The following is a 26,978-nucleotide window of genomic DNA, read 5'->3' as shown; positions in this document are numbered from 1 at the left end:
TCCTGTTATAAATTAAAGTCATTAGAAAAATTATTTTAATGTATTTCATGATTTTTAAATAATATTGTGTTAGTCATTTTATTTATCCCCTATTAGTTTTCCATAATTTCTGTATTATATTCACCATATTATTAATTTTCTGGAATTTGCATAAGAATTAGATATTTTGAAATTTTTATTTATTTTCTGTATTATTTATTTCTTATCTGATATTAATTTCGCTTTACCTTTAATACTGTGTGGAGTGGTGGCAGTGATCTTTGTCGGAAAAAAAGATTTCATCTTGGCCTCGAAGTCACTCTATTCTCCGAAGTCCGAACTACGGTAGATTATCGCCTCAATTGCCGGCGGGATCTCCGAGGAGGTAGCTTCAAGCCTGTCCATTATTTTATGTTTTTTTTTTCCGCTCAACTTTACGTGTTTGATTAGAAGATGTCAAAAAGGTTCCGTTGCTTTCATTTGTTCGTTTTTCTAGGGTTTGGTGATGAGGAGTTTAAGAGTTTATTTATGTGTAGTTGGAGGCGATTCTTCTTTTACTTAATTTGGTAATGGATATTAAAACGAATTTTTGTTTAGTATGTGTGAAGCGAGGTTTAGAAACGGTTGATGGAAGTTTTAGATAAATGCTTAAGTTAAGGAAGAGCTGGTGATGTCTTTCACATGGTATGTTCGTTGGTGTTTTCTGCATTTTCTTAAAAATGGGAGGCAATGATCTTTTTGTATTGAATTCTATAATGTGTTACCTTCGTCGAATTGTGATTGTCAAGTGAGTGTTATTGGTTGTTATGGGGGTTGGATTTTGATTGGCATGAATTGAAGTAATGTTTACTTGTTGTGGTATTTGTTTACATAGATTTTGCCATTCTTTTCTGTATCTTTGATCTTTGTTTTTTCTTCTGTCTCTTTTTCTTTTTGCTGGGAGACTATCTTTGACTTCTTGGTTTAGTAAAATTTTAAAGTCCCTTGAGAAAATTTAAATTTATGGTCAGTGGCCGCTGGTACACCGTTGTTGTCCAATGAGCTCTGAGTGATCGAATCTCCATATTATATTCACTTTGAGTTTTCCAAATTGCGGTAAATGATGTAACTTCCATTTCTGATAAGAATATTATGCCTTATGTTGACTGTAAGTTTTGTTGTAAATGGAATACGATTATTCTTTGCAGTAATCCAACATTTTGCATGATAAGTGATTTCCAATTAATTATCAAGAATAAAAATTTGTTATGCAATTACTGCATATTAATTAGCCTAGTATATTTCCCCCAGTGTTTGAGAGGAACCTCTTAAATCCCACCCAAAATGTCAATTGACTCTTCTCGGTGCCTTTGAAGCTTAATGAACCTTGACATAACATCAGCGTAAATTGGAGACTCTCTTCATTTTTAATTGACGTCTATTATGAAGATTACATGTGGGCTATTTATTAATGTGTTCTCTCCGTGGCTTAGGAGAGTAGTTGAAACAGGAATGTTACCTTCTAAATATCAATATTATTTCACTTGTTTTATCTCAACCTTCCATGATTGTCCTGGATTGTTGCAAAGAATAATAAATCAGAATATCAAAATTTAACTATGGAAATTTTACCAAATAAGTGAGAGGTGTTGATCATACAGCAGTTATTCAGTTTATTAATATTTGTTTACCCGTTCAATGTTTTGGTCATAGCCCAGTGGGTGGGGTGTATTAAACGATTCTTTACTCGAGTTCATGTGCTAATTAAATAGCATTACCATTTCTTCCGTCTAATCAATAAAGTTATCATGCCTCTGGACACACATTACTGGTTTTATGCGCATGTTGGTGAAACAAACATACATATTAATACATATACCAATAGATGTGCATGTAATCTCATGAGATATCATTCTCTTTCCATAATTTTAAAATTCTCATTAGCTAGCGAAGCGTTGTTTAGAGCAAACATAAGCTTGCACTCTTAGAAAGCTGTTATTTCAATGTTGATGGTGTTGTTTCACAGTATTGGAGTGGGACGTGCCTCTTAAGCTTGACAGTTTTTAACCATGATTTTGTGTTGGTTCTGTTCAAGCATTTCCGAGATTCAGTTGATACATCCCGTGTAACTTATCTATTTATATTCGCATTTCCTTATACAGTATTTACCTTCCGTGCAAAACTATTTTGGTGAATTTTGCCATCACCAAAAGAAGATATGCAACACACTGGTGCGAAAGATACCCAACTTCGTGAAAGCAGCAACCAAAAGGTTCATCCCCAACCAATGGTAGATGCCACAAATCAAAATCCTGAAGCTATGGAAAACCTAGTATCTAAGATATTTACAAACATATCTTCTCTGAAGTCAGCTTACATTCAACTTCAATCTGCTCACACTCCTTATGACCCTGACAAAATTCAAGCTGCTGATAAACTCGTAATATCGGAGTTGAAAATTTTATCTGAACTCAAGCACTTCTATAGAGAGCACAACCCCAAACCTGTCTGTGTTTCTCCGCAAGACTCCCGGCTAGCTGCTGAGATTCAAGAACAGCAGAGCTTGTTAAAAACATACGAGGTCATGGTGAAAAAGTTTCAGTCTGAGATTCAGAATAAAGATTCCGAGATCCTTCAAGTACAACAGCTTATTGAAGAGGCAAATCAGAAACGTGTAAAACTTGAGAAGAACTTAAAGCTCAGAGGCTTGTCAACCAAAGAAACTGAAGGGGGTGGTAATGAAAATAGATATTCATCATTGGAGTTGTCACCGGATCTTTTCAGGTCAGCAGTGGAAGCTGCTTCCAGGGCCATCCACGACTTTTCCAAGCCATTGATTAACATGATGAAAGCAGCTGGATGGGATCTTGACGCGGCAGCAAACTCCATAGAGCCAGATATTGTTTATGCAAAGCGAGCTCACAAGAAATATGCCTTTGAATCTCACATATGCCAAAGAATGTTCATTGATTTCCAAGATGAAAGCTATTCCATAAAACCAGAAAACCCACTAGAGATTCCGAATGACAATTTGTTCCAGCAGTATGTTGCCTTGAGGGAAATGGATCCTCTAGATGCCGTATGCCAGACTCCAGATTCAGCTTTTGGAAAATTTTGCCAGAACAAATACCTCATACTGATCCATCCAAAAATGGAAGCCTCATTTTTTGGAAACCTAGACCAATGGAATTTTATAATGGGAGGTGGGCATCCTAGGACTGCCTTTTACCAGGCTTTTCTGAAACTTGCCATGTCGATTTGGCTTTTGCACATGTTGGCACATTCTTTTGATCCTCCCGTCAAAATCTTTCAAGTGAAGCGTGACAATGAGTTTTCGGAAGTTTATATGGAAAGCGTCGTTAAAAAGTACATTACAGAAGACGGTGATCAAAATCCTAAAGTCGGCCTAATGGTTATGCCTGGCTTTTGGATTGGTGGTGGCGTGATCCAGTCCCAAGTCTACCTTACAGGTATAAAAGTGACTGAATGACCGTTTTTATCGTTCCGAAATTTTGGAGCATCTGTGTATTTCAGTGCTTCGTCTGAGAATGTTTTCTGTATTATCTTCTTGTGCTTTTATCCTCTTGGTAGCATTTTCACTGTTGTTCGCGCAGCATTAGGGAATCGCAGGGAAAATGGAACTGGAAGAATGTTATCCCATAATTTACTATTTTATTTTATCCTTGAGGATGTATTGTAATTCTAAAAAATTCCTACTTTAGATGTTACAATTCAAATTTCTCTTGTATACGTAACCGCATGCATGCGAGTTCAAATTTGGTTTCTAATTCTTCGAAAGGAAAAAAATGGTTTCTTATTAATAGAAAATTTATTTTTAAAAAAAGTAGATCAACTTTCACTTTAGTCATGTAATTTACCTATGTATTATATATATTTATTATAAAAAAAATGCAGTCTCTATAAAAACTATTTCAAGTTTCTAGTAATATAATTTTATTTTATTTTTTTGACCAAGTTTGTATATAGTGATATAATTAATAGTTTGGAAAATGGCTTTTGGACCTTCTTCTGAAATATTATCATTGAACTTAAGAGATGAAAATTAATTATAGAGAAAACTAAAACTAAAAATTTTCAATTTAAAACAAAGGTCGCAGTTTTGCATTGACATTAATTAGAGATGGCAATGGAGCAGAGCGGGTTTGTCATCCCCGTCTTTGAATTTCATCTCCGTACTCGTCCTGATCCCCGCTTTTTTGGCGGGGATCAACTTCTCATCTCCTCCCCCATCTTCGTTTCAAAATTATTAATATGGCAAGACGACGACGGATTCGGAGATTTAATCAAACCAAAACTTATTATTATCTATTATTATTAGTGAGAATATTAATAGTAATATTAATATCAATATTAATGATAATATTATTATTATTTTAAAAATAATATTATTATTATATTATTGATACTAATTATACTATTATTTTATAATTGATATTATTTTCGGGACGGGTTCCGGGACGAGGATAATAATCTATACAAATCCCGAACTACATCGGGGATTTAAAAAAATCCCTAAATCCGAACCCAAACCCAAACCCGAAAAAATCGGGAATCTCCATTTTGTTTCGGGCTTTTCTTGTGAGACCCCAAATTGGTGGGAAAGTTTTCATCCCTAACATTAACCCATTAATTACTTTATAGTAATCGCTGCCTCAATGTTTACGACACATTTGATTAAGAGAGTACACATTTGTTCAAGAGATTGTTTAGCAGAGATTATAAATTTTGAAATTTTGTTTGATAATTTAAGAAGAAAGCATCCTATAAACTGTCAAAATAAAGAGTTTGTCGGCTTATAAATTGTTTAAAAAATTGATACCCCTATTTTTTAAAAAATATCGTGTTTTAAAAATCAAATCATCTTCACGTATTTTATAACATTTCAAACATATCATCGTCAACATAAAATTCACAATGTTAAGTCCTTCTGGTGATTATCGTTAAATAAAATGGTATATATCATCATAAAAAAATAAATCTTATAATATCAAACAAATAAAAAACTTTAAACTTTCATCGTACAAGAATAAATCTTATAATATCAACACATTAATAACTTTAAACTTTCATTTTATCCTTACAGATTATATAATATATACAAATTTAATATATATTAGTCACAATTTGTATCTGTCTAAGTATATACGTTAACCCGTTAAACTCCTTTTGGATCTTTTCCGAACCTGCAACTTCCGGGTACATTGAACCGCCTTGATCCGGGTCTGGACACGCTCAAACTCCGAGATCCGACAAGGTATCGTTATTCCACCCGGATGATTGAACCCGTATTCCTTTTCGGACTCTTTGAGCAAATCCACAAACAAAGGGTGATTAATATACGCTAGGGGAACCAACATCCTCTGAGAATCCCCATCTTGTTGACCCACGTAGACCGCAATATGCCCTTTAGGAACCAGCACGGGTTTCTCCAAAACCGGGTCTCTACCGACCCGGAGGTATCTGTGTCCCGCATGATTATTTCTTGATACCACTGCCTGCGCTTTTGTTCCGAGATGCCGTGTCCAGCCGATGAGCCTTGAAACAGCCTCAGGCGCATCAGTTTCGATCGGGTTTAGCCGGAGGTACGCATCCGATGAGCGGTTTCTCCGGAAGAAATGCCGGAAAAGCGTCGTTAGATGGTGTTTGATCAAGAAACCATGTCTCCTGCAGCTCATGACGGCTTCTTTCCCTGGAAATTAAAATTTTCTATAACCTCAGCTAGATATATAGCAAGTGTGAAAATGAATCTATATATTCACAGATGGGCTACGAATACTAGGAGAAAGGCCACGGATCATCTTCAGACATGGCTAAACGGCAGGTGCGGTCCTAAGAAAAAAGAGGCCTGGGCGAATATCTGTGTGACACTAGTTGTCACATCAACATCACATTAAAAAACGACTAATAATATATTAAAGACAAAAAATTGTATGAAACGATCTCATATGTCGTATTTTATGAGATGAATATCTTATTTGGTTCATTCTTGAAAAATTGTTATTTTTTATTGTCAATATGTGTATGATTGATTAATATACAGTCTCACAAGAAACTTGCTATATATTAAAACTGAAATTTGATTACGTACCAATCAAAATCGCAAAAAAAGTAAACTTATGAGACAAAAAATGCAGTTTCCTATGATACAGAGGGATTGAGTTTGAAAAGTCGAGTAAAGTTTTGGTGCATTTTGTGGTTAGTTTTGATTTGTGGTTTGGAATTTATCACGAATGAGGTGTTAGCATGTGATTAGTGGAGGAGATTTTTATTATTCAAAATTGGGTGGCTGGAGCCTCAAGAGTTATTTGAGCTTTAGAATACGAAAATTTAAAAAATTATTGTATTGTTATGCTATTTTAAGTTCTTCCTAAGTAATTTATTTTTTAAACCTACTTTTATAAAATTAATAAAATATTTCAGCATGCATGTTATTCAAATTTTATGCTACCTGGTACGATGTTGCGCCACTGCCCTAGTGCAAAACATTTTTTTATTTTATTTTTTTTTATTTGTTTAGTTTTCATTAATTTAATTAGGAAAAATCATTTAAATAAGAACTTCAATCATGCTGATTGTTTTACAATCAATTAATATATTAATAAGAATATATAATTATTTTTTAATTTGTTTATAAACTCTAAGTTATTCAAATACTGATTATATATTCATACAAATGATTATGCGAATATAAGTCAATGAAGTATGAATAACACGACTTGGAAAGAAGCAGGCATCTTCGACTCAATCAGAATTGTCAAAAATAATTATAATGAATTTTTATTGAATATTATCTCTCAAAGTAATTATTTATTTATAACATAAATGTGCATGTATTAAAACTTGGTTGCAACGGGTAGCTACCGCAATTAGTTTATTTATTTATATTATTAATTGATTTGTTCCATTTCCTTTGGAATAGTTTCTTTGAATTTTTTTTAGTTGACAAGTATGGTTGCCTTGTTCAAACTTTTCAGTGCAAATTGTAACAAATGGAGAACATACAAAGATATTTGAGCCACTATAATTTTTTATGATTTTGTGATTTTTAAAATTTTGATTTTTTATGTTATCAAATTTTAGTTTTAGTTCGTTTATTTTTATTTTTTTGCAAATTTGATCATTTTCGACATGATGTTGATGTAACGATAATTTTAAATTTAGTTATAAAATGTCAAATCAGCACTCTCGATTTTAAATATAATTGTATAAAGTCTAATGTGAGACAGATGAGGTAGGTCGAATCGATTCATACATACATTGAAAAGTAAAATTTGACATATAAGTAGTATTTTTTCATGAGTCGATGATTAATTGAACAAAATTAATCTATGAAACTGTCTTATAAGAGTTTTTTAATTTCGTAAGATCAAATTAAAGGTTTATCTATATTTTAAAAACAATAATAAATAATTGAAAGGCAATTTAAATGACCTTCTTAAAATATCCCAAATTATTATCTTGTTTTATAAATATCTTACCAATAATAATGTGACCAGAAAACCTGTTTACAATCGAATAAGGCCCACCAGAAACTATATTTGGGCTCCATGGATACATACAGCCCACTGGAAACCAATTGTTCTTTTTCGAATTGTTACAAAGACTGATTTTTTTTCTTCTTTAAAATATATATATATATATATTTCATCAAAAAATTGAAATGATTTATCTCTGAGTAGGAGCTTTTGTGATAATGTCGTTGCTTATTGAGGAAAAATAACGATTAATCAAATTCTTTAGGAAATAACATTTGTAATAATTTTTTTTAAGAGCATGTAACTTGTGAGACGATATCACAAATCTTTATCTCTGACGGATCAATCTTATCGATATTCACAATAAAAAATAATATTTTTAGCAAATAATATTTTTAATCTATGACTCAAATAATAAATATATTTCACAAAACACGATTCCTGAGATGATCTCTTGTAACTGTATGTCTTTTTTTTAAAAAGGGTTGAAGGGTGATATAATCCATATGTACTGATTAGAAAAACTCGCAGCCTTCATTCCCTCGTGGTCCAAACAAAACCAGACAGAGAAATAATTTTCTCAGTATTCATTTTGATTGTTTTCCCATTTCATTCCATCAATCTGTGAAATTTTTTGTTCAGTATATACCTAATTGCTTGATACAATCAAAGATTTAGAAACATGAGTATGGGCGATTTTATCAATATTCAACCTTCAGAATTGAAGTTCCCATGTAAGTAAAATACTGGATTTTTTTGTTTGTTTTTCAAGTCAAACCAATGAACCATGAATTGGAATGATGCTCGCTTTATGTGAAATTTTTGTCAGCTTTCAGAGATGCGTTTTAATGCTCTTGGTGTTATTCGTTTACAATTATATGGAATCATTACCCAATTTTATTGGAATGGATATAAAAAGTTTCTTTTTTTTTATTTATTTCTAATTTAATTTATTAATTTTGAAGATGATATTTCGTGTGTTTTGATTGTTTTGATGTGGGCTTGTGAATAAAGTTGAATTGAGGAAGCAGAGCTCATGTTCTTTGCAGTTGGCCAATAAGACCGATCAGTTTATTGCATTTAAGGTAATTCTCATTTTAGTTTCAGAACGGCAAGACCTGTTTTATCCTTTTATAAGATATTTGGCATATGTTACTTTGCGATCGATAACTGTATTTTTTTAATCAAAAGGTCAAAACGACCAATCCCAAGAAATACTCGGTTCGCCCGAATGCTGGTATAGTTTTGCCCAATTCTGTGTGCAATGTCACAGGTGAAAACCCTCGGATCTTTCTGAAGATATTGCTGGTGGTTACGTTTTTTCGTTTTGAATTTTGTATGTCTTGTTTTTTTTAAAAAAAAATATTTGTTCTTGTTTCTTTTGTCTGTTAGTTACTATGCAAGCGCAAAAAGAGTCGCCCCCAGACATGCAATGTCGGGATAAGTTTCTGGTGCAAAGTGCTGTTGCTCCTAATGGTTCAACGAGCAAGGATGTCACTCAAGAAATGGTGGGTTGAGTTGGGTTATATAACTGATGTTAATTAAAACAACGTTCTATGATTTTTACTCCTGTCAACTTTTTATCAGTTCAACAGGGAGGATGAGAAGGTTGTTCATGAGTTTAAATTGAGGGTTGTTTATATCCCTGCTAATCCTCCCTCCCCAGTACCCTGAAGGAGACGAAGAGGGGAATTCTCCTAAATCTTCTGCTGAGGAGGAGATCAGAAAGTCTTCATTGCCTGAGGCTGTAAGTGTGCTTAAAATGTTTCTTAGTATTTACCTGCCTCAGCTATGATCAAATTGTTTATTTTAGTCACTAAATTTCAGGTTGCAAGATCGATGAAACAATCAATGGGAAATTCTTCTTCTGAGGTGGCTTATCTTTGTTATTTTCCCCAAAATATCGTTACATCGTATGATCGTTATATGTTTGAAAATATATCTGATGGTTTGTGCTCTCAACTTATGATGTCTGTGAGGGACTGAGGGTGCTAGATATTATGTTATGGGAAATATATCTATTATAAACGTTGAAGGGCCTTTCTTCTTGTGCTGTTCCCGAGATATAAGTTTGTGTACAATTAACGATATAATAAGATGCACTCGAAGCATCAAGTTATTGGCCATTACACCACCCCTAAGAGCGGAAAATATTAATAAAAATTCGATTTGTCATAGGCCACACATTCTGTGATTTGTTTTTCCCATAAAACATTTTGTATTACCCATCTTAAAGGAGGTCTGGAAACCTAATATAAACTTATCAAGAGTCAATCTAAGAAATGCATAATGATTTAAGGACGGATTGAGCTTGTATCGAACAATTTCAATTTTAAACTGCATTGTTTGTACTGCAGTGTTAGATAATCAAAAGGGTGAATTAGGTTCTTTGCTTAGTTTAATGCTTTTGAAATGATTGTTAACACACTAATTGTAGCTTGTCCAATGATGTAGAGTGTCTGCAGGATGTAGTGGACCTTTAGTTGCACTCAAGTGCTTTAGTCCCTCATGTGTTGGCAACGGACATGTCCTGTAATCATCCGGTGCTCAGAACATGCTTTTTTGTTCGATCCACCTGATCCTCTTGTATGCCTAATGCTTGACAAGTTGATTTTTTTTGTTAATGGCAACTTGTCCGAGACACAATTGCTTGATTTTGATAAATTTGGTTTAAAAAAAAGAGCACAAATATACCAGTTTTGTTCTCATAAAATCCATCTCAAGGACCTACAGAATAGGTGAAAAGCACACGACAATGATAAGTCCATAATTACACAAAACTCATCCAGATGCATGTAATTTTTTTATAGTATACACATCTTGGTTTGAATTATATCAAATTAATTGTCTGACTAAATGAAACAGATTATGAAAAGGTAAAAGATGAAGCTAATTAATTCAGCATACTTGAAAGGTTATTTACAGGTGAAGTTAGTGATGATTTTTGATATCTAACTCATAATAAAATAGTGTATTTCAGGAATGGTCTGCTGTCTCCAAATTGAATGAGGAGAAAGCTTCGGCTATTCAACAAAATAAAAAGCTCCAAGAGGAATTGGTAACACGTTTATAGCTTAATTCAAAGCAATTATTTGGCGTCTGTTGATATTTTACCTAGTGATTCAACCCCTATTGAAAATTGTTGGCATTACAATATAAATTCCGCTGTGCACTTTATTTAACCGTGAGAATGTGCCCTTGCATTTTAAAATTGTTCGGGTTGAAAAGATGAGATTTAAAGGAAATAGGGAGATGATGCCATAATTTTTTTTACCAAATTATTTTGTTATTAATACTTTTTTTTATATCCATTGCTATTCCAACCAGTTCATTAAAACATGTCATGGATTCAGGCATGTGGCATTTGCATATTACCAGGGTGGTATGCTTATCGAAGGGTGGTTTTTAATATCCGTAATTCTAATCCCCATAATCTTTTCACCAAGTACACTGGACTGAACATGCCTGTGTAAGTTTCAATCATGTAGCAGGCTTGAGCTTGAAAATGAAATACTTTAGGCTTGAGTTTGGTTTGACTTAGAGTTTGGATTCAAGCTCGATTCATTTGGTCCGAGTATAATTATTGAGTTCTATTAAACAAAGGCCCAAGCTTGTGAATTCATTTACATTTAAGTTCGCGAGTTCAGACACATTTGGGATTGGATTCGACTCAGAATCTATTCGAAATTGTTCAATCTTGACTCGAGTTCATGATAATTTTGAACACGAACTACATGATATCTAAGTCAGCTCAAAAAGCTCGCGAGCTGATCAATTCATATGCATATATATGATCTACATTGACGAAGGAAAAATATAAGTGTATCTTTTGGAATTGGGGTGAAGAAAGTGATTTCATAAGCAATAAATGTGGGTGAAAGTAGTGTGCATGCTGTGGATCTTTGAAGTTGAAACTGTCAGCTCAAACAAACTCAGACGAAGGGACTTGCATTGATTGTAATTGTGCTAATTAGATTGTAAATATGAACTTAATCAAGGATGCAACTACAATATGACATTTTAATTTGATGCATAGACCTACAGATTATATGTAAATAAGGAAGCGAATATAGTGCCTTTTCATATCTCTATCATATTGCCACTCTATATTTTTTAGAACACTCCAGAAGCCTGTGTTTTACACTTCATGTTGGATGCAAATGTCATTTTTGGAATTTAAGGTGAGATTGTGGATCTCTCTATTTCTTATCGGTTAGGGGGTGAGCATGATAAACCTGATAGTTTTCCTTTATTGGGTAGCTTTCTAATTGTATTATTTGGGTTCGTGGAACATACTGGCACAAACATTTTTAATGCAACAAATCTTTTAATTCAACGGAAAACTTGAGCAAGTCTTTTCTGTTTTAAATCTGTTAAAAGTTTCTTCACGCACAGTGAATCAGTGATACATTTGCAATTCATTAGTTTTGCTTTAAGTTTAGCCTTACTCTACTTCTTTGGCCAGGACTTGTTGAGTAAACAAACCAGACATGGCCAAGGTGCTCGTGTGTCAACCATTGTAGTGCTGTTCTGTCTCTTGCTTGGTATTTTGTTGGGATACTTCATGAAGACATAAGAGCCAGTGTAAGAATGTGGGGTCGTTCTTTGTTCGGATGCTGGTCCATTTGCGTGACGGCGTGAAAATTCAACGAAAATTTAAATGCGGAGGCTTGGGATTTTTTCCGTCTGTGGAATTTTTTCCTATCAAATTTTGGACATTGATATTTGAGATTTCAGATTGTAGCTTGCTTTTAGTGGTGGTGGAAGTTAAATTTACTTCACCTCTTCCGACTTTAGCAATAAAGAACTGATGCTTTTGGTTGCTATATATATTGTGCTGCTCTCTTTATTGTGAGATATGTTGCACACATCCATGATGAACATCGGATTCATATAGCGGAAGATGTATAATCGTAGCCAAAATTTTAAATAAGTGGTTTGTTTAACCTTTGAGTTCTAAAGGATGTGGCAATAGATGTAGATGAAGGAGTTTAACAATTAAAACTAGTGATCGATCTTCATATAAAATAGTTTCAATTTGTCGAAGTTAGTTCAGTTTTTATTTGGAATAGTATTCCGTTTTCTTGGTGTTTATTTGTTCGATTCCGCGAACAAAATTTAATATAAAAATGACATCGCTCCTTGATTACCTTTGCATGAACCAAATGAATAAATAGTAATCCGTTTTGTTGGTATATTAATCCGAACCCTATATGTTTGTATATGCAACAACAATTACACTCATGATTAGAAGCAAATTAATCAACACCTAGAGATTCTTTGATGCCATTGCCAGGTTTCCAGTCTTTGGCCTTCAATAAACCATTATCAGCGGCAAATTTGTAGTAGCTACTGCTTATTATTTTGACCCTTTCACACACTCCTTCCAATCCCACTTGATTAACTAGCCAGTCCAGGTACTCAAACTGCAAAAACAATAAGTGTATGCCATGAGATATGAGGCACTTCATTTTATCCAGCGAACAAGTTAATATCTGTATAACTTGCATGCTCTTGATCATCGTGCAAACGGATCCGAAACTAGTTAGAATCATGAGCAACTCGATATGGAAGTATATAGTGTGATAGTGAAAGATCCAATAACAGTGTGAAGATTACTCTTTTACCTTAAGATGGAGGCAATGCGTGTGGTGTTGCGGTATCCCTTTGGCCTCCATCTGCCTGTAGTGCTCTTCGACCTCAGCCACCATCTCTTCCTTCGATGGTAGAAGTCCTGAACCCGATAAAATATGGGAAACCCACTTTGCTTGTAAGTCAATATGCAGAAACACAACTGTCTGCAATATTTTTAGAAAGAAAGGAAAGAATTTTAGCTCAAATATTGGTCTTGTTTTAAATTGAATCTAAAGCAAACAATTTATTTCTTTGACATATTATGTGAGATTTGAGACGACCAAATACAGTCCGTACAGAAGAGAAGCAATTAGGAGTCGGATAATTCACCTGATAGGGAAGTCCGACGAAGGAGAGGTTAGGAGCAAGCTTCGGAGGAAATATATGCTTGTAAAGGGGTCCAACACGATTATCTTCCACATTTACAATCCCATCCGTTTTCAAGAATGGGAAACTATAGTTGTACCTGTTTTTTTCAAATAATATATATTATACTGTCCAAAAAAGTTCATAACAAAATCACACAAACACCATATAAGAAACTAATATTGGGACAATATAATATACGTACCCTGTACAATGGAGGATGATATCTGCCTGAACCAAAGCCCCGTCTTGAAATGCAATTTCTCCATTTTCATTTACATAATCAATCTAAATTTTAAATCCCCAGAGAATATAATTACATATATGTTCATATTAAAATCACAAAGGGATGGAGTGAGTGCAATTTATAAAATATCACCTTTGAATGCTGCCACATATTATTCCCAGAAACCAACTTGGAAACTTTAACATTGGGAGATCTTGATGAAAGATGAACTTCTCTGGCAACATCACATATGTCTCTAGAAATGTCTAATGCACTAGGTCCTTCTCCAATAACCACAACAATCTTCAACTCCAAATATAGAATCTTGTTATATTCATCTTCCAGATATGTTTAAATATGATTGTAAATTATAGGCAAATATTGGCCCTCGATCACCTGATCCTCAAATGGCTCGGGAACTCGATAATTGTGACTGTGCATCTGTTTCCCTGGCCATTTTTCTATGCCTTGCAATTTGGAAGTCAACCAAAAAAATCATATCACTGCACAATCTGGGAGTGAGTGTGTGTGTGTGTGTGTGTGTGTGTGTGTAACCATATATTTTAAGGAAACTTTCTGGTTTCTCATCCAGTCTCTTCAGAAATTGAGTTAATGATGTGATGAATATATTTACACCGATTAGTTATTACGTACCTGGTAGAGTGGCCACTCTTGGTTGAGTATGATGACCATTACAAACAACGACCGCATCAAAAATCTCTTCCGATTTCTGATTGCTACATATCGACTCGATTAGCCACCGATCATTCCTCGAATCGACCAGCTCGACCCTGACAACTTCACAATCAAACCTAATAAGCTCAACCAGTCCGAACTCCGCAGCGAAGTCGTTCAAGAACTTGAGCACCTCTTCATGACCCGGAAAATTATCGCCCGAACACCCATTTTTGCTCTCGGGAAATGGGTAATCCGAAAATCCCATGAGTTGCCTGGGAAGATTGGTGCAGAGTGACTTATATAGGCTGCCATGTACAATTTCTCTGGTGGGGTCGAGGCCTAATGGATCGGATTCCACTCGGGGATCGAACGACCATGTGCCGCCGAGTTGGTTCAGCTTTTCGAAGACCACAATGCGGTGGCCGGAATTTTTGAGTGCTCGGGCGGCGGCCAGGCCAGAGACACCGGCTCCAATCACGGCCACCTGCATATGGAATTTGTTTAGTGTAATTGGTGGGGGATTTTGATCCAAGTTCATTGTATTTGTATTTTTTGACCGTACATATTTAACACGTTGTAAACGATTAACGAACTTAGTTTATTATAAATATTAGTCATACATTTTTAAATTAATATAGATATATAATTTTTTCATAAATTATTCATAATAAATTTTATTTCACAAATTATTTATTATTTCAAATAATCCTAATTTAATTTCTCTAATATTTTTTGATTTTAATTATTTGAATCATTAGACATGTTTTTCGTTTCTTTTTAAATTTTTTTAAATTATTATATTATATATATATATATAATGTTATTTTAATAATGAATAATAATTATTCTATTTAGTTTTTTTTTTTTACATAATCCTGTTGGACGTGTTACAAACCGAATTAATGGGCCAGATCATGCATTATGGGCGTTCATCACAAAAAATCTAACATGAATTCACTTCATGTTGAACATCCTTCAATCCATGGGCCAAAATCTAACGAAAATTTTGTAAAATTATAAAATTTATGGAGATTTTTTTTAAAAAAAATTTAAATTCAATCTTAGAAAATATTTTTGAAAGTAACTCAAATGGTTTTGAATCCATTTTCCCATAAAACAAATTAATAAATAAATAACAACCATGTTATATAGTACCAATGTTCTAAAAAAGGGGATTACACGCGGATTAAACGAGATTAAATTTGAAACGTGGTGAAAAATCTACGATTTGGAAAACGACCGGAAAAACGATCAAATGTAGGCTGACAACATTAAGCGTCGTTATTCGCGATTAAACATGATTTTTTGTTTCGATTTTAAATTAGTTTATTTAAAATTAAAACCCTTTCAATTCCATCAACTAAAAACTCGAAAAAAAAAATTCTCTTCAAGCAAAAAAATTCATGGGTCATTATTCAATGGAAACAAATCAAACTCGTTTAAACTTATAAGACTTAAAATTTAATCTCAATATTTCGTCACCTTTCACGTTTTTTAAAATATTGTCTATTATTCGTATCAAACTCATTTAAACTTATAAAACTTAAAATATAATTTCAATATTTCGTCACGTTTAACGTTTTATCAAATATAGTCTATTACTCGTTTGAACGAGAATAATTGTATCGACCGCAAAGGCCAGTAGCCCAACGGCATAAGTATTACATGATCAGGTGTCAAATTTAAAATTCCACTCTTTCCTCGGCCCAGAGTAAAGGAGAAAAAACACTACAACCACCAACGATAATTTAAAACGAAAACAACAGCAAAGCTACACAATTTTATGTATTTTCGAGAGAAAAAAAAATATTTTAAAGATTTTGAGAAGAAAATGATCGAGTTGGACTTACAAGACATAAATATAAAATTATTGGCATATCTCACGTTAAAAAATAAAAAATATAAAAAAATCACGAGTTAATAAAATGTAATGATGTCTTGATTTGGTACGATGCTTTTGAGTAAAGTGCAAAAGTAAAACCATGAGAACTCAGACTCAAAATGAACAATATCATGTTATTGTAGAAATACGTGACTTCCATGTTTCAAATATATTATCTTATATATATAACATAAAAATAAAAGATATTATACAGTACGAGTGACAATTCATCTACGTTAGACGTTGTACTTAAATGTCAAACCATCTTATGTTGCAAGACGAAATCAATTTCTATGTGCAAAACGTACATAGATCGAAACGTATTATAGCCCGTTATCAAATGTTTTTATTTATTTCAAATACAGTCAAGATATATGCAATAATAATAAATAATTCGAAAAACGTGTATATGGCATGATATTGTGTCGTTATAATGTCCATTTCGGCTACTTTTTTCTTTTTTGCCACCTAATAACAAGAAAGAGGAATCTCCAAGAACGAAATCAAGTTCAATTGCGTCGAAGCAAAAAAAGGTTTCTTGTACATGTTGTTAACATGTATTTAGTTAAAAGCTAGGATTTGTAGGGGTGCGTACCTTGAGATGAGAGAAAAGAATTAACAGTCCAGACCATCATACTTTTCAGCCACGTTAGATTTTGTAGTTTGTACATAATCATCGCGAACCTATACGATGGTTTGCTTGTTTTTGTTTGTTTGTTTGTTTTTTTAATAAAACAATCTAAATTTTATGTATAACTTTTCAAATTTTCTCGTTGGAAGATTTCAATGGCGCTTATATTAATATATGTATTGCATGTGTAAATAATTATACAGGGAATGCATTGCCAAATTATTATAGACATGAATGGTGGAGATAATTATAGATAAAGGACTTTAATCACGTACACTTTCCACAGTCATTGAATATAAAAAATAATAATAATATGGCCCTTCACATGGGTCCTAATTAAACAAGGATTTCTTGCACTTTTATCTAAAATCAAAGTTACGTTAAATTTAAGCGTTTCTCTTTTGCGTTCGGATTAAATTAAAATATTTTTTAATGGATGACACAAATAAAAGATTAGGTTCTTATGAGATGGTCTCACGAATCTTTATCCATGAGACGGGTCAACCTTACCGATATTCAGAATAAAATGTAATATTTTTTTAATAAATGACCCAAATAAAAAATTCGATCCATGAAATTGATCTATGAGATCGTCTCTACTAAATTTTTGTCTAATATTAATAGAAGGGGAGTCTAATGCGTAGACCTGGACCTTACCAAACCAATTACATCGAGACAGAGCAATCTCTGGCCGTCTATCCTCATAGTCTGACGAGATCCTGTACGTTGATCTGCCTCGTCTAGTGTCGCCGATTCGGTTCGATGATGTCTGAAAGTACGGAATTGCCCTGACACCGATAATCGAGGCAACTTGACAGTAAGCTGTAGGGCAAGGACAATTTTGGGAGGCAAGAAAGGACCCCATCTCCTCCTTCCACTGTAGTGTTTTGTTGGTCCCTGTCCAAAACCACTCAACCGATAACGCTCCCTCACCGCGCGTGTCTCTCACTTTTTCTATATTTTCTGGTGAAATAAATTGCGAAAATAAAAACAAAATTTAAAAGTATTTTGTTCCCTCGTACAAAAAATAAAATGATTGGTAGACAAAGAGACAAAATGGAAATTAAGTGATCATGTCTTTCTCTGTACCAATAGTTTACACATTATCTATATTTTATTTATTTTTTTTAAAAAAAAAAAACACACTCATTATCGAAAAATAATTGCAAAATCTAACAAATATTCTCAATACAATTGATCATAATTTTATATAAAAATTAGCTAAGCACGAAATATTTATTTTTAAAAAAATTCAATTATACAAACACACGTCACGTACACAATACATAAGTAATTGGATATAAAATATGAGATTGAGGTGCTTTGAACTATTTGCTAATACATTGTACTAATTGAATCAATTGTCTCACAAGATGAGTCAACGTACATTATTGTGACATGCATCATTGAGCTAATGGAGTTAATAAATATTTAGATATTCACTTCTTTGTTTATTTATTAAAAGAATATTATGAATGTCTCGATGCATTTAATGTCCATTCAGTTCTTGGTATATCAATAGCTGAATTTACCATTTTATCGAACATAAGTTGGTAGTTTTTTCAGGTTCTCATGTGAAAATTATTAGTAAATGCAAACTCACTTTTTGCACGCATAAAATTTATAACAATTGATTTTGTTTATTTTTTGTGCGCATTTGAGTAAGTTCTCGGGTTAACACAATAATCTGCTAACTACGTTAATCAAATAAACTATATTGGACGATAGGTTTGCCCGAAAAAATATTTTAGCATGAATCAAATTCTTGATCACTTATCAAACATTCATTTACTTTACTAACTCGAACACTAAGACTTTTAACCATTTTTTTTAGTCATATTAATTATCAATTTCTTTTTTGGCTTTTGTAGTGTATGCGCATCTCAATCCGTTTATTTTAACATGCAGCAAACATTTTACATTTTAGTAATTGTTTTATTTATTTCGAATATATTTCATTAAAAATAATTAACTATATATTTTAATTTTAGTTTTAATTTTAAAAGACTAAAAGCCCACGTCTTCTGACCAAGCCAGCCATGAAATAGGCTACCCTTCTACTAATTTTTGAATTGATCATATGTGTAGATATAATTTATTCGAAATTTTTATCAAATCATTTTATATGTCAATTTTATGAGATATAAATCATGTCTGACCACAAAAAATATTATTTTTGTTATCAAACTTATTATTTTTTATTTTTGATATAGATCATATTAACTCATCCTGTATTGATAAATCCATGAAATAGTATTTAAAATTCAAATAATTTATTGAATATTATGATAAAAAGGAATTTTACCAAGCTGAGAATATAATGCGTGACACGCGGGAGGTTGTGCGTATGTGGGTTTGGGTAGAGCTGTGAAACCCCAGCAAGAAAGATAACTAAAAAATTAATTAACTAAAAAGGGTAAAAAATAAATAATAAAATAAAAATAAAAAGGAAGAAAATAGAGAGGGATTAGGAAGGGAAGGGGGGGGGGGGGGGGGGGGGGGGGCGCACTTTTCTACTTTTTTATGTTGTACGCATTGATGGAAGAGAACGCAAGATAGGGAGACTACTCCTTCAAAAGAGGAGAAGAAAATATATATAAGTTAAAAGAAGAATACATCAGGACCCCCTACCCATCCAGTCTATTGATTGATTTTCCCCAAAGATAATTATAAAAAAAAGTTTTAAGCTAGCGGAGGATAGCTAGCAATTACAACTGAGTATATACATACATGCATGCATAGGCTTGTTTGTATGTATTATTGAGTTTCCGGGATTTGGGGATATGAGTAGGTTGTGGTTTTGCTGTAAAGATTGGATTTTTTCTTGAGAATTTTCGGCTCTGCGGTTTGTTGGTGGGTAGTTTTATTACTTTTTTGTCGTAAAAGCTGGAGTAATTGAAGAAAGTGGTGGATATTGGGTGTTTGATTTGGTTCGTAAATGAGGGGGATGCCCTTACCCTTTGATTTTGAGGGGCCGGGGGTGTTAGATTTGGAGCGGGTTGTGGAGAAAAGTGGTTTTTTTACTGATTGTGGCACCCTTTCGTTTGATTTTTTCAAGAAAAATTGTTTCTTGGATAGCAGTTTTGTTGAGCCCACATCTGTCCTGGATTCTGCAAGGATTTCTAGCCGGCCCACATCTTCCTCAACCCTGTCTTCTTCTTTCCGTGGCGGTGCCCCATCTACCGACACGGCGGGGGTGGCGGCGGTTTCGGACACAAACCCATCTCCCAAGTGGCAGCAAGATTCGACTACTGCCACCAGCTCCAATGTCGCACGAGTTGATTCTGAACTCCTCCCTGTTCCGACGTCTATTGAGACCGGAATAGCCTGCGGCGGCGGTGTTGTAAACGCGGAGAAATGTGCTATGGAGGATTGGGAGAGTGTGCTGTCGGAGTCTGTCGCTGTTTCTCCGACTCGAGAACAGTCTATTCTCCGGATGATCATGGGGGATGCGGAGGATCCTGGAATGGGAAATCTGAATAAGGGTCTTCAATTTAGCGGTGGTGGCAGTTCAGCTGCGGCGGAGTTTGAGTTCAGTGCGGGGTTTGGAGCTGTGGATCATAGCTTTGGTGGTGACCAATTTGGCGCACATTTCATGCCAACATTTCAAAATTTCCCCAATAGTAGTAATAGATCCAATGCCGAAAATTTTGTTTTGTCTTCAATCGTCCCAAGTAATTATAAGTTTCCTCCTAACTCTAAAAATCTTGTGCATCCTTCTTCAATATCGAACAATCTTGGAGCCGTTGGTCTGAATCATCAAATTACGTTTGATTCTTGTGCAGAAATGAAGCCTCCCATTTTCAATCCCCAGCTGATGATGAACCAGCACCAAACTCAGCAATCTCAGAACCCCTCGTTTAACTTACCTCTAACGTTTGTACAACACCAAGAGCAGAATCTTTTTGTGGCTCCTCAGTCGAAAAGGCTCAACGCGGGGACTATTTGTGGTGGCCTCGATCCCCGTGGCCAAATATTGAAAGGTTCTTATGAGGATACAGGGCAACAAGAGTTGTTCATTAGTAGACAGCGGGAAATTCCTCATCAGCTTCAGTTACTTCCCCAATATCTGCAACATAGGCCCATCGGTTCAGGGCAGAAACCAAAAATTGGCGGTGGGGATGAACCAGGACATTGCCTCCAGCAACAACAGCAGGCAATAATCGACCAGCTGTACAAGGCGGCGGAGCTGGTCCAGACGGGGAATCCTGTACTCGCGCAAGAGATATTGGCGCGGCTCAATCACCAGTTCTCTCCCATTGACAAGCCTTTTCATCGGGCTGCTTTTTATTGCAAGGAGGCGTTGCAATTGCTCCTCCAAACTAACAACAATCTTGACCTGTGTACCACCACTTCTTCCCCATTTAGTCTCATTTTCAAGATTGGTGCTTATAAGGCCTTCTCTGAGATTTCACCCCTAGTACAATTTACCCACTTTACTTGCAATCAAGCCCTTCCTAGAAGCCTTTGACGGATTCCATAGGATTCATATTGTGGATTTTGATATTGGATATGGTGGACAATGGGCCTCTCTCATTCAGGAGCTAGCACTAAGGAACGAGGGCACACCTTCTTTGAAGATAACTGTACTTGCCTCACCCTCGACTCATGATCAGATAGAGCTCGGACTCACTCGGGAAAATATCGTCCAGTTTGCTAGTGAAATAAATCTAGCACTTGAGTTCGAGGTTATGAGCATCGATTCTTTGAATTCCGGTTCATGGTCTCAGTGTTGGCACACATCCGATGGTGAAGTGGTTGCTGTGAATCTTCCCGTTGGTTCCCTTGTCAATTACCAGTTACCGGTTCCTTTAGTCTTGCACTTTGTGAAACAATTGTCACCAAGAATTGTTGTTTCTGTGGACCGAGGATGTGACAGAACCGATCTTTCATTTGCCAACCATATGATTCACGCCCTTCAATCGTATTCCAACCTCCTCGAGTCACTGGATGCAGCTAATATGAATGCGGATGCCACGCAAAAGATCGAGAGGTTTTTTATCCATCCGGGAATCGAAAAGGTTGTCACAGGCCGTTTTCGTTATCCTGAAAAGACACAGCATTGGAGGACTATGTTTCTATCATCCGGCTTCTCCCCAGTAACATTTAGCAATTTCACCGAATCACAAGCCGAATGTCTCATAAAGAAGACCCCCATAAGAGGATTCCAGGTAGAGAAGAGACAGTCGTCACTCATCCTATGTTGGCAACGGAAGGAGTTGATCTCTGCTTCGGCTTGGAGATGCTAACACGATTCTTGATCCAGTTTCACGAACAAGGCGTCTTTCAAGCTTCTGACCCACTGAACTTTAATGAATTTTCTTACCTGAATTTCTGCACAACTAATTCACTCTGTGGCTTAGGCAGATTGTTCCCAACTTTCGGAAAGAAAGAGGTACATTTTAGCACAAGATGTTCTAATATTATAGCTCTATTATCCAGTCTATTGTGTTGGCTTTCGTTAGTTTTAATTTAAACATACACTAGACAGTATTTATGAAACCAGGAATCGAAATAACAAAATAATTTAACCATTTGAATGAAATTATGTTATGGAAGAAATACATTGTTGAAATTTTTGCCTATTAGCACAGGAAAATCTTGATCGATGGAATGGTTTTTCAAACTTTGGTGGTCGAATTGAAAGTTAGCATGAATATTTTGAATCTTATCTAGTGGAATACAAGTTCATCCATGTTGGATCTGCAGAGCAGCAGAGGGATTGCTTGCTCTGTCTCTCTCAGCAAAATCAAATAATGTATTTAATGACTTTTTATTAGATAATTAATATAGTATTAGTTTTGCGGCTTTTCATAATGTTTTGGAGTGTGTTTTTTTAATGATTCAATCGTGTCTGATTGAATGGCAGTATTTGTATTATAATGACGTAGTTAAGGGTCAATTAGTTTTTATAATTTCTGTCCTAATCAAATCACGTGGGGCCTCGTGATTAGCTTTTCATTTCCTTAAATTAATTATTATTCTATTCATTACTTTAATCCCTTGTTGAAATGGTAGTGATACAGGAATTTTAGGATCTTAAATTGCATTTGGATCAACAGAAATTTTATAGACTAAATTTACTCGCTAAAATTGGCTGATTTAATTTTAAAAATATTCAGCCTGTACACTATAATAAACACACTATAAATCGATAAAAATAAAATAAATTAACGGACAATTTGGCAGAACAGACTTGTTAAATTAACTCGTTACAGAACAAACATGGATTGAAGAATCTAAGAATTTTCGAAAAACTTGGTTCATTCAAAAGATTTAGTCAGTTTCATTTATTTTTTTGGAAAAAAAATAGTTTAATTTGAGCTTGGTCGTTATTTTCAGGTACTAGACAGTTGCCCTGGAGTAAACTGTACTGTGGCATGCGACCTATTGATGATCAAAATATAAGGTCAATATTAGCTAAGATTCACAGAAAAAAAAAAAACTAAAATAATAATAATAAATATAATAATATTGGCAAAAACTTGTGTGAGACGGTCTCACGGATCGTATTTTGTGAGACGAGTCTTTTATTTGGATCATCAATGAAAAAGTACTTTTTATGCTAAGAGTATTACTTTGTGAATATCGGTAGGGTTGACCCGTCTCACAGATAAAGATTCGTGAGACCGTATCACAAGAGACTTACCTGCTCAATAATATTTTATCCGTCCAAATATATAATCCTATTGTTTTTCACATAACTTAAGAAAATAATTGAAAAAAATAAAGTTTACAAAAAATTTATTCTATTTATATTTAAATCATTCAAAAAATAGTTGTACATTTTCTAATACCCAGTTAAGAGTTAAATAACAAATAAAAAAAATAGCACTAAATTTGAAAATCAGACTATATATTTACAATAACCGAAAAAAGAAATGAAATTTATGCAATTGAGACGGAAGGCTGGGAAAAATAATATTAATATTGGTGGTTGTGTACATTGTATTTGTCACAAAGAGGTGCAATTGGAATTAAAATAGTTATATAGAACTAAAAAAGGCAACCAAATTGAATGATTGACAGCCATTAACGAAACTTGATGTCGACACTCATAAAATTGACAGAGTCCAAAAACTAAAAGCAATTGAGATATATGGGAAGGAATTTCACTTTTGTCTAAAAATATGTAACTTTCAACGAGTAATTAATACTAAAGATACAACCACATTTATAATAATTAAATAGTAATATTTAATTATTACATCGTGATATTTTACATTGAATTTATCATGAGATGTTGATAAATGGAATTTTGATATTGAATTTTTTGTGTTGTAAGAATTGTTGTACAAATTTAATTGTACACTTAGCATTACTCACTTTCAATAAAGGGAAAAAACTTTCCAAGCTTCAAAAGTTGCACGGTCAACGTAAATTGGACGAAAGACGAACGCTTACATTTTAATTTAAAAATATGAACTCAATTTTTTAAAATCATACGGTTTTAGTTATGTAAATTGACATATTTTGGGTTTTATTTTTGGAACTTGTCGATATTTATTCTTCATTCAATAATTTGGATTTTTTTGTTTTGGACTTTTTCGTATGAAATCACTAAATCAACCAAATATTACACCGATTATCTCCTATGTGAATCACATAACGAGTTGTATTATACAAAATATAATTCTTCCAAACAAAATAATTAAAGAGAAACAGTAAAAAAATTTCCTTGTGTCGATCGTTTTGTTTTATTTATTCCCATCGTTTTTGTTATAGAATTATTTTAATGTGTGCAATAAGGTTTATCGTCGCCACAAAAACTACGTGGGATGAACACCCGTACCAAATAAATATTAATACTAGTTTAAGTGGCTTCTAACCAAATTGAAACCAACAAAAAAATCCAATTTATGTTAGATGAAAACCAAACATAAACAATTTACCAAAACCCAACAAGTTTACGTGAAACCGTAGATTTGCCGAATGTGGTACAAATTAAGACAAACTCATATTCACGTTGACACGAATGCATGTGAAAGAAGGAATGGCCTGAAGAGATAGATATCCCACAAAGCCAAAATAAATAAATTTATATATATATATATGACTTGAAAGTAGATTCTGAAGGAGGGCACCAAATGTAAGTGTCATGTAGTTATGCTTTATTAAAAAAGAAGACCACCCCCACCCCACCCACCCACCCACCCCTTCGATGCATGGAAAGTATGCATGCAACTTTCTCGTTAAGGAATTTGGAAAGTAGACGGGGACTTTTGTGATGTATAAGCCTCCTGCGAGTGCGGGAGATTTGGGTCTTCTTATTTATTTTACAAAAGAAAATTCAGATTTGCTCCAACAATCCATAAATCTTTGACAGCTTTTGTCCTCTTACAACAAATATCATGTTTTCATGCATATACACGTATATGAATATTGTTTCAAGTTGTGTGTTAAAAAATGAATATAGACAGAAAGGTGAGCCGTACGATACGAGCATCCAAGGCAAATGGGCATATATAAAGCAATGTGGGAAAAGGGTGGTTATTGTAATTTGTGTTACGTACACGGGTGGTGTGAGTTTGCCAAGAAACCAAATCTTCTCCCCATCTCACAAAAATAATGTTATTTTCCAGATTCTGCAACGGGACAAGCTTCTCAGTCGATCACAAAAAAATATATTCATGAATATATGTGGTGGATTTAATAGATATAATTTAAAATTTTAGAAAGAAATTATGAAATGAGGAAAGTACGTAGCTTTTTTGTTTAAATAATTACTTGCATTTATTGCTTATAAACAACGCATTCCTTCCTTCCTTTTCTACACTTATTTATTTTTGTTTTCTTATATGAATACCAATCCCAAAAGTTAGCACTTTTATGAATTGTCACTTGTTGTAGGACCCTAATTTATTAATAGCTACACAAAACATATATACTCTCATTGGTCTAATTTTTCTCATCCAACTCCTACAACCCTTCATTCATTGGTTTGGGATCGTTCATTTTTACACAAAAAGTCATAAAGGTAAATATAACAAAAAACAAATTAACATGAAAGTCTCTTTTCTTTTAGACACAAAACTTCCAGAGATCGTCGCACAGATCAATCTTGTGAGATAGATTTTTTATCCAACTCGACTTATTAAAAAAATATCATTTTTTATTTAAAGTATGGATCGACGGATATAGATCTATGAGAGACCAAATCTTTGTTAGATTAAGTTTTTTTAACTAGCTAGTTGATATATATATATATATATATATATATATATATATATATATATATAATATTAGTCCTTTAATTTATAATTAACCTCGTTTCGTTTCATCCATCATCCATCGTATACAAAAGAGTGATAACTTCCCGTACTATACATATATGTTCTTTCAACTGTCAAAGTTATGGAAGAGATTTTGGGAAAGGTTACGGATATTTTAGGGTTGGACCTCTAGGGCTCACTATAACCAGTATATGGTCGGGTCATATATATATATATATATATATATATATATATATATATATATATATATATAAAGGTCAAACCTTAATATGTACCACAAGACACGATTGACAAACCATTTGGTGGAAGTTACATTGCACTAAAATATCTTGTGCCAGATTAGTTTTAAATTTCTTTTTTCAATTAAATAAATTTAATATTAGAGACAACGTCAATTGAACCAAATATGCAAACACCTATACATGCTGTTGCTACAGTTTTAGTTTGTGTCATCATATTTTTCGCTTAAAACTGGAATTTTTTTTTTTTGGGCTTTATTGACATATATATGGTGGTTTTTACCATTTAAACAATAGAAAATATGTTAAGAATGAGATTTGTTTCTTCCCTTTTGAGTAGGTTGAACTCAACAAAGTAAACGCCGCCAAGAATTGGCAAATTGGGCTTAACACATCAAAGGGTACTTTTGCAGGATTTCGAATTATGCCAAGTTTAATAGAAAATTTTATTAAAAGAAACTATTTTTTTTTTAAAAAAAATAATAATATATCGTGCATAAACTGAGATTAGACAGTTTTAGCACATGAAACCTTTAATATTATCACTAATCATAATTCAGTTGATTTATTTACCACGTATATAGATTCCTCTAATAATTTTTTATATAAAAAAATTGAAGTTTCGTGTATTTTAT

At 33.7% G+C, this 26,978-nt stretch overlaps 5 protein-coding genes across 6 annotated transcripts; 3 read left to right on the top strand and 2 right to left on the bottom strand.

Annotated features, from left to right (window-relative positions):
- Nucleotides 1-208: 208 nt before the first annotated feature.
- LOC142552408 (protein GRAVITROPIC IN THE LIGHT 1-like) lies at nt 209-3,746 on the top strand. The gene is made up of 2 exons (XM_075662187.1): nt 209-364; nt 2,121-3,746. The coding sequence occupies exon 2, from the start codon at nt 2,177-2,179 to the stop codon at nt 3,446-3,448; it is 1,272 nt and encodes a 423-aa protein (XP_075518302.1). The 5' UTR covers nt 209-364; nt 2,121-2,176; the 3' UTR covers nt 3,449-3,746.
- Nucleotides 3,747-4,976: 1,230 nt separating this feature from the next.
- LOC142520161 (uncharacterized) lies at nt 4,977-5,792 on the bottom strand. Its single transcript, XM_075623161.1, has one exon. The coding sequence runs from the start codon at nt 5,652-5,654 to the stop codon at nt 5,127-5,129; it is 528 nt and encodes a 175-aa protein (XP_075479276.1). The 5' UTR covers nt 5,655-5,792; the 3' UTR covers nt 4,977-5,126.
- Nucleotides 5,793-7,950: 2,158 nt separating this feature from the next.
- On the top strand, nt 7,951-12,282 carry LOC142552402 (vesicle-associated protein 1-3-like). The gene is given in 9 exon segments (XM_075662178.1): nt 7,951-8,188; nt 8,469-8,539; nt 8,646-8,727; nt 8,847-8,962; nt 9,042-9,122; nt 9,124-9,201; nt 9,282-9,326; nt 10,435-10,512; nt 11,920-12,282. Coding segments are annotated over 9 exon segments (714 nt in total). The 5' UTR covers nt 7,951-8,136; the 3' UTR covers nt 12,031-12,282.
- Nucleotides 12,283-12,620: 338 nt separating this feature from the next.
- LOC142552390 (flavin-containing monooxygenase FMO GS-OX-like 7) lies at nt 12,621-14,909 on the bottom strand. Of its 2 annotated transcripts, none has more exons than XM_075662165.1 (7): nt 14,335-14,909; nt 14,077-14,147; nt 13,834-13,983; nt 13,660-13,742; nt 13,419-13,554; nt 13,082-13,252; nt 12,621-12,880 (listed from the first exon to the last, which is right to left on the bottom strand). In XM_075662165.1, exons 1-7 carry the CDS (start codon nt 14,894-14,896, stop codon nt 12,713-12,715), a joined length of 1,341 nt encoding a protein of 446 aa, XP_075518280.1. In that variant the 5' UTR covers nt 14,897-14,909; the 3' UTR covers nt 12,621-12,712. The 2 variants fall into 2 exon arrangements, with proteins under 2 accessions (XP_075518280.1, XP_075518286.1); XM_075662171.1 differs by having other exon boundaries at nt 13,082-13,188.
- A 4,466-nt stretch (nt 14,910-19,375) lies between these two features.
- Nucleotides 19,376-22,330, top strand: LOC142552385 (scarecrow-like protein 6). Its single transcript, XM_075662160.1, is given in 3 exon segments — nt 19,376-20,545; nt 20,657-21,327; nt 21,329-22,330. Coding segments are annotated over 3 exon segments (2,199 nt in total). The 5' UTR covers nt 19,376-19,809; the 3' UTR covers nt 22,121-22,330.
- Nucleotides 22,331-26,978: the final 4,648 nt, after the last annotated feature.

This window comes from Primulina tabacum, chromosome 1 (genome assembly GCF_025594145.1).
Source record: "Primulina tabacum isolate GXHZ01 chromosome 1, ASM2559414v2, whole genome shotgun sequence".
In the NCBI taxonomy this organism is placed as follows: domain Eukaryota; kingdom Viridiplantae; phylum Streptophyta; class Magnoliopsida; order Lamiales; family Gesneriaceae; genus Primulina; species Primulina tabacum.
This window is presented reverse-complemented; position numbering and strand designations above follow the sequence as displayed.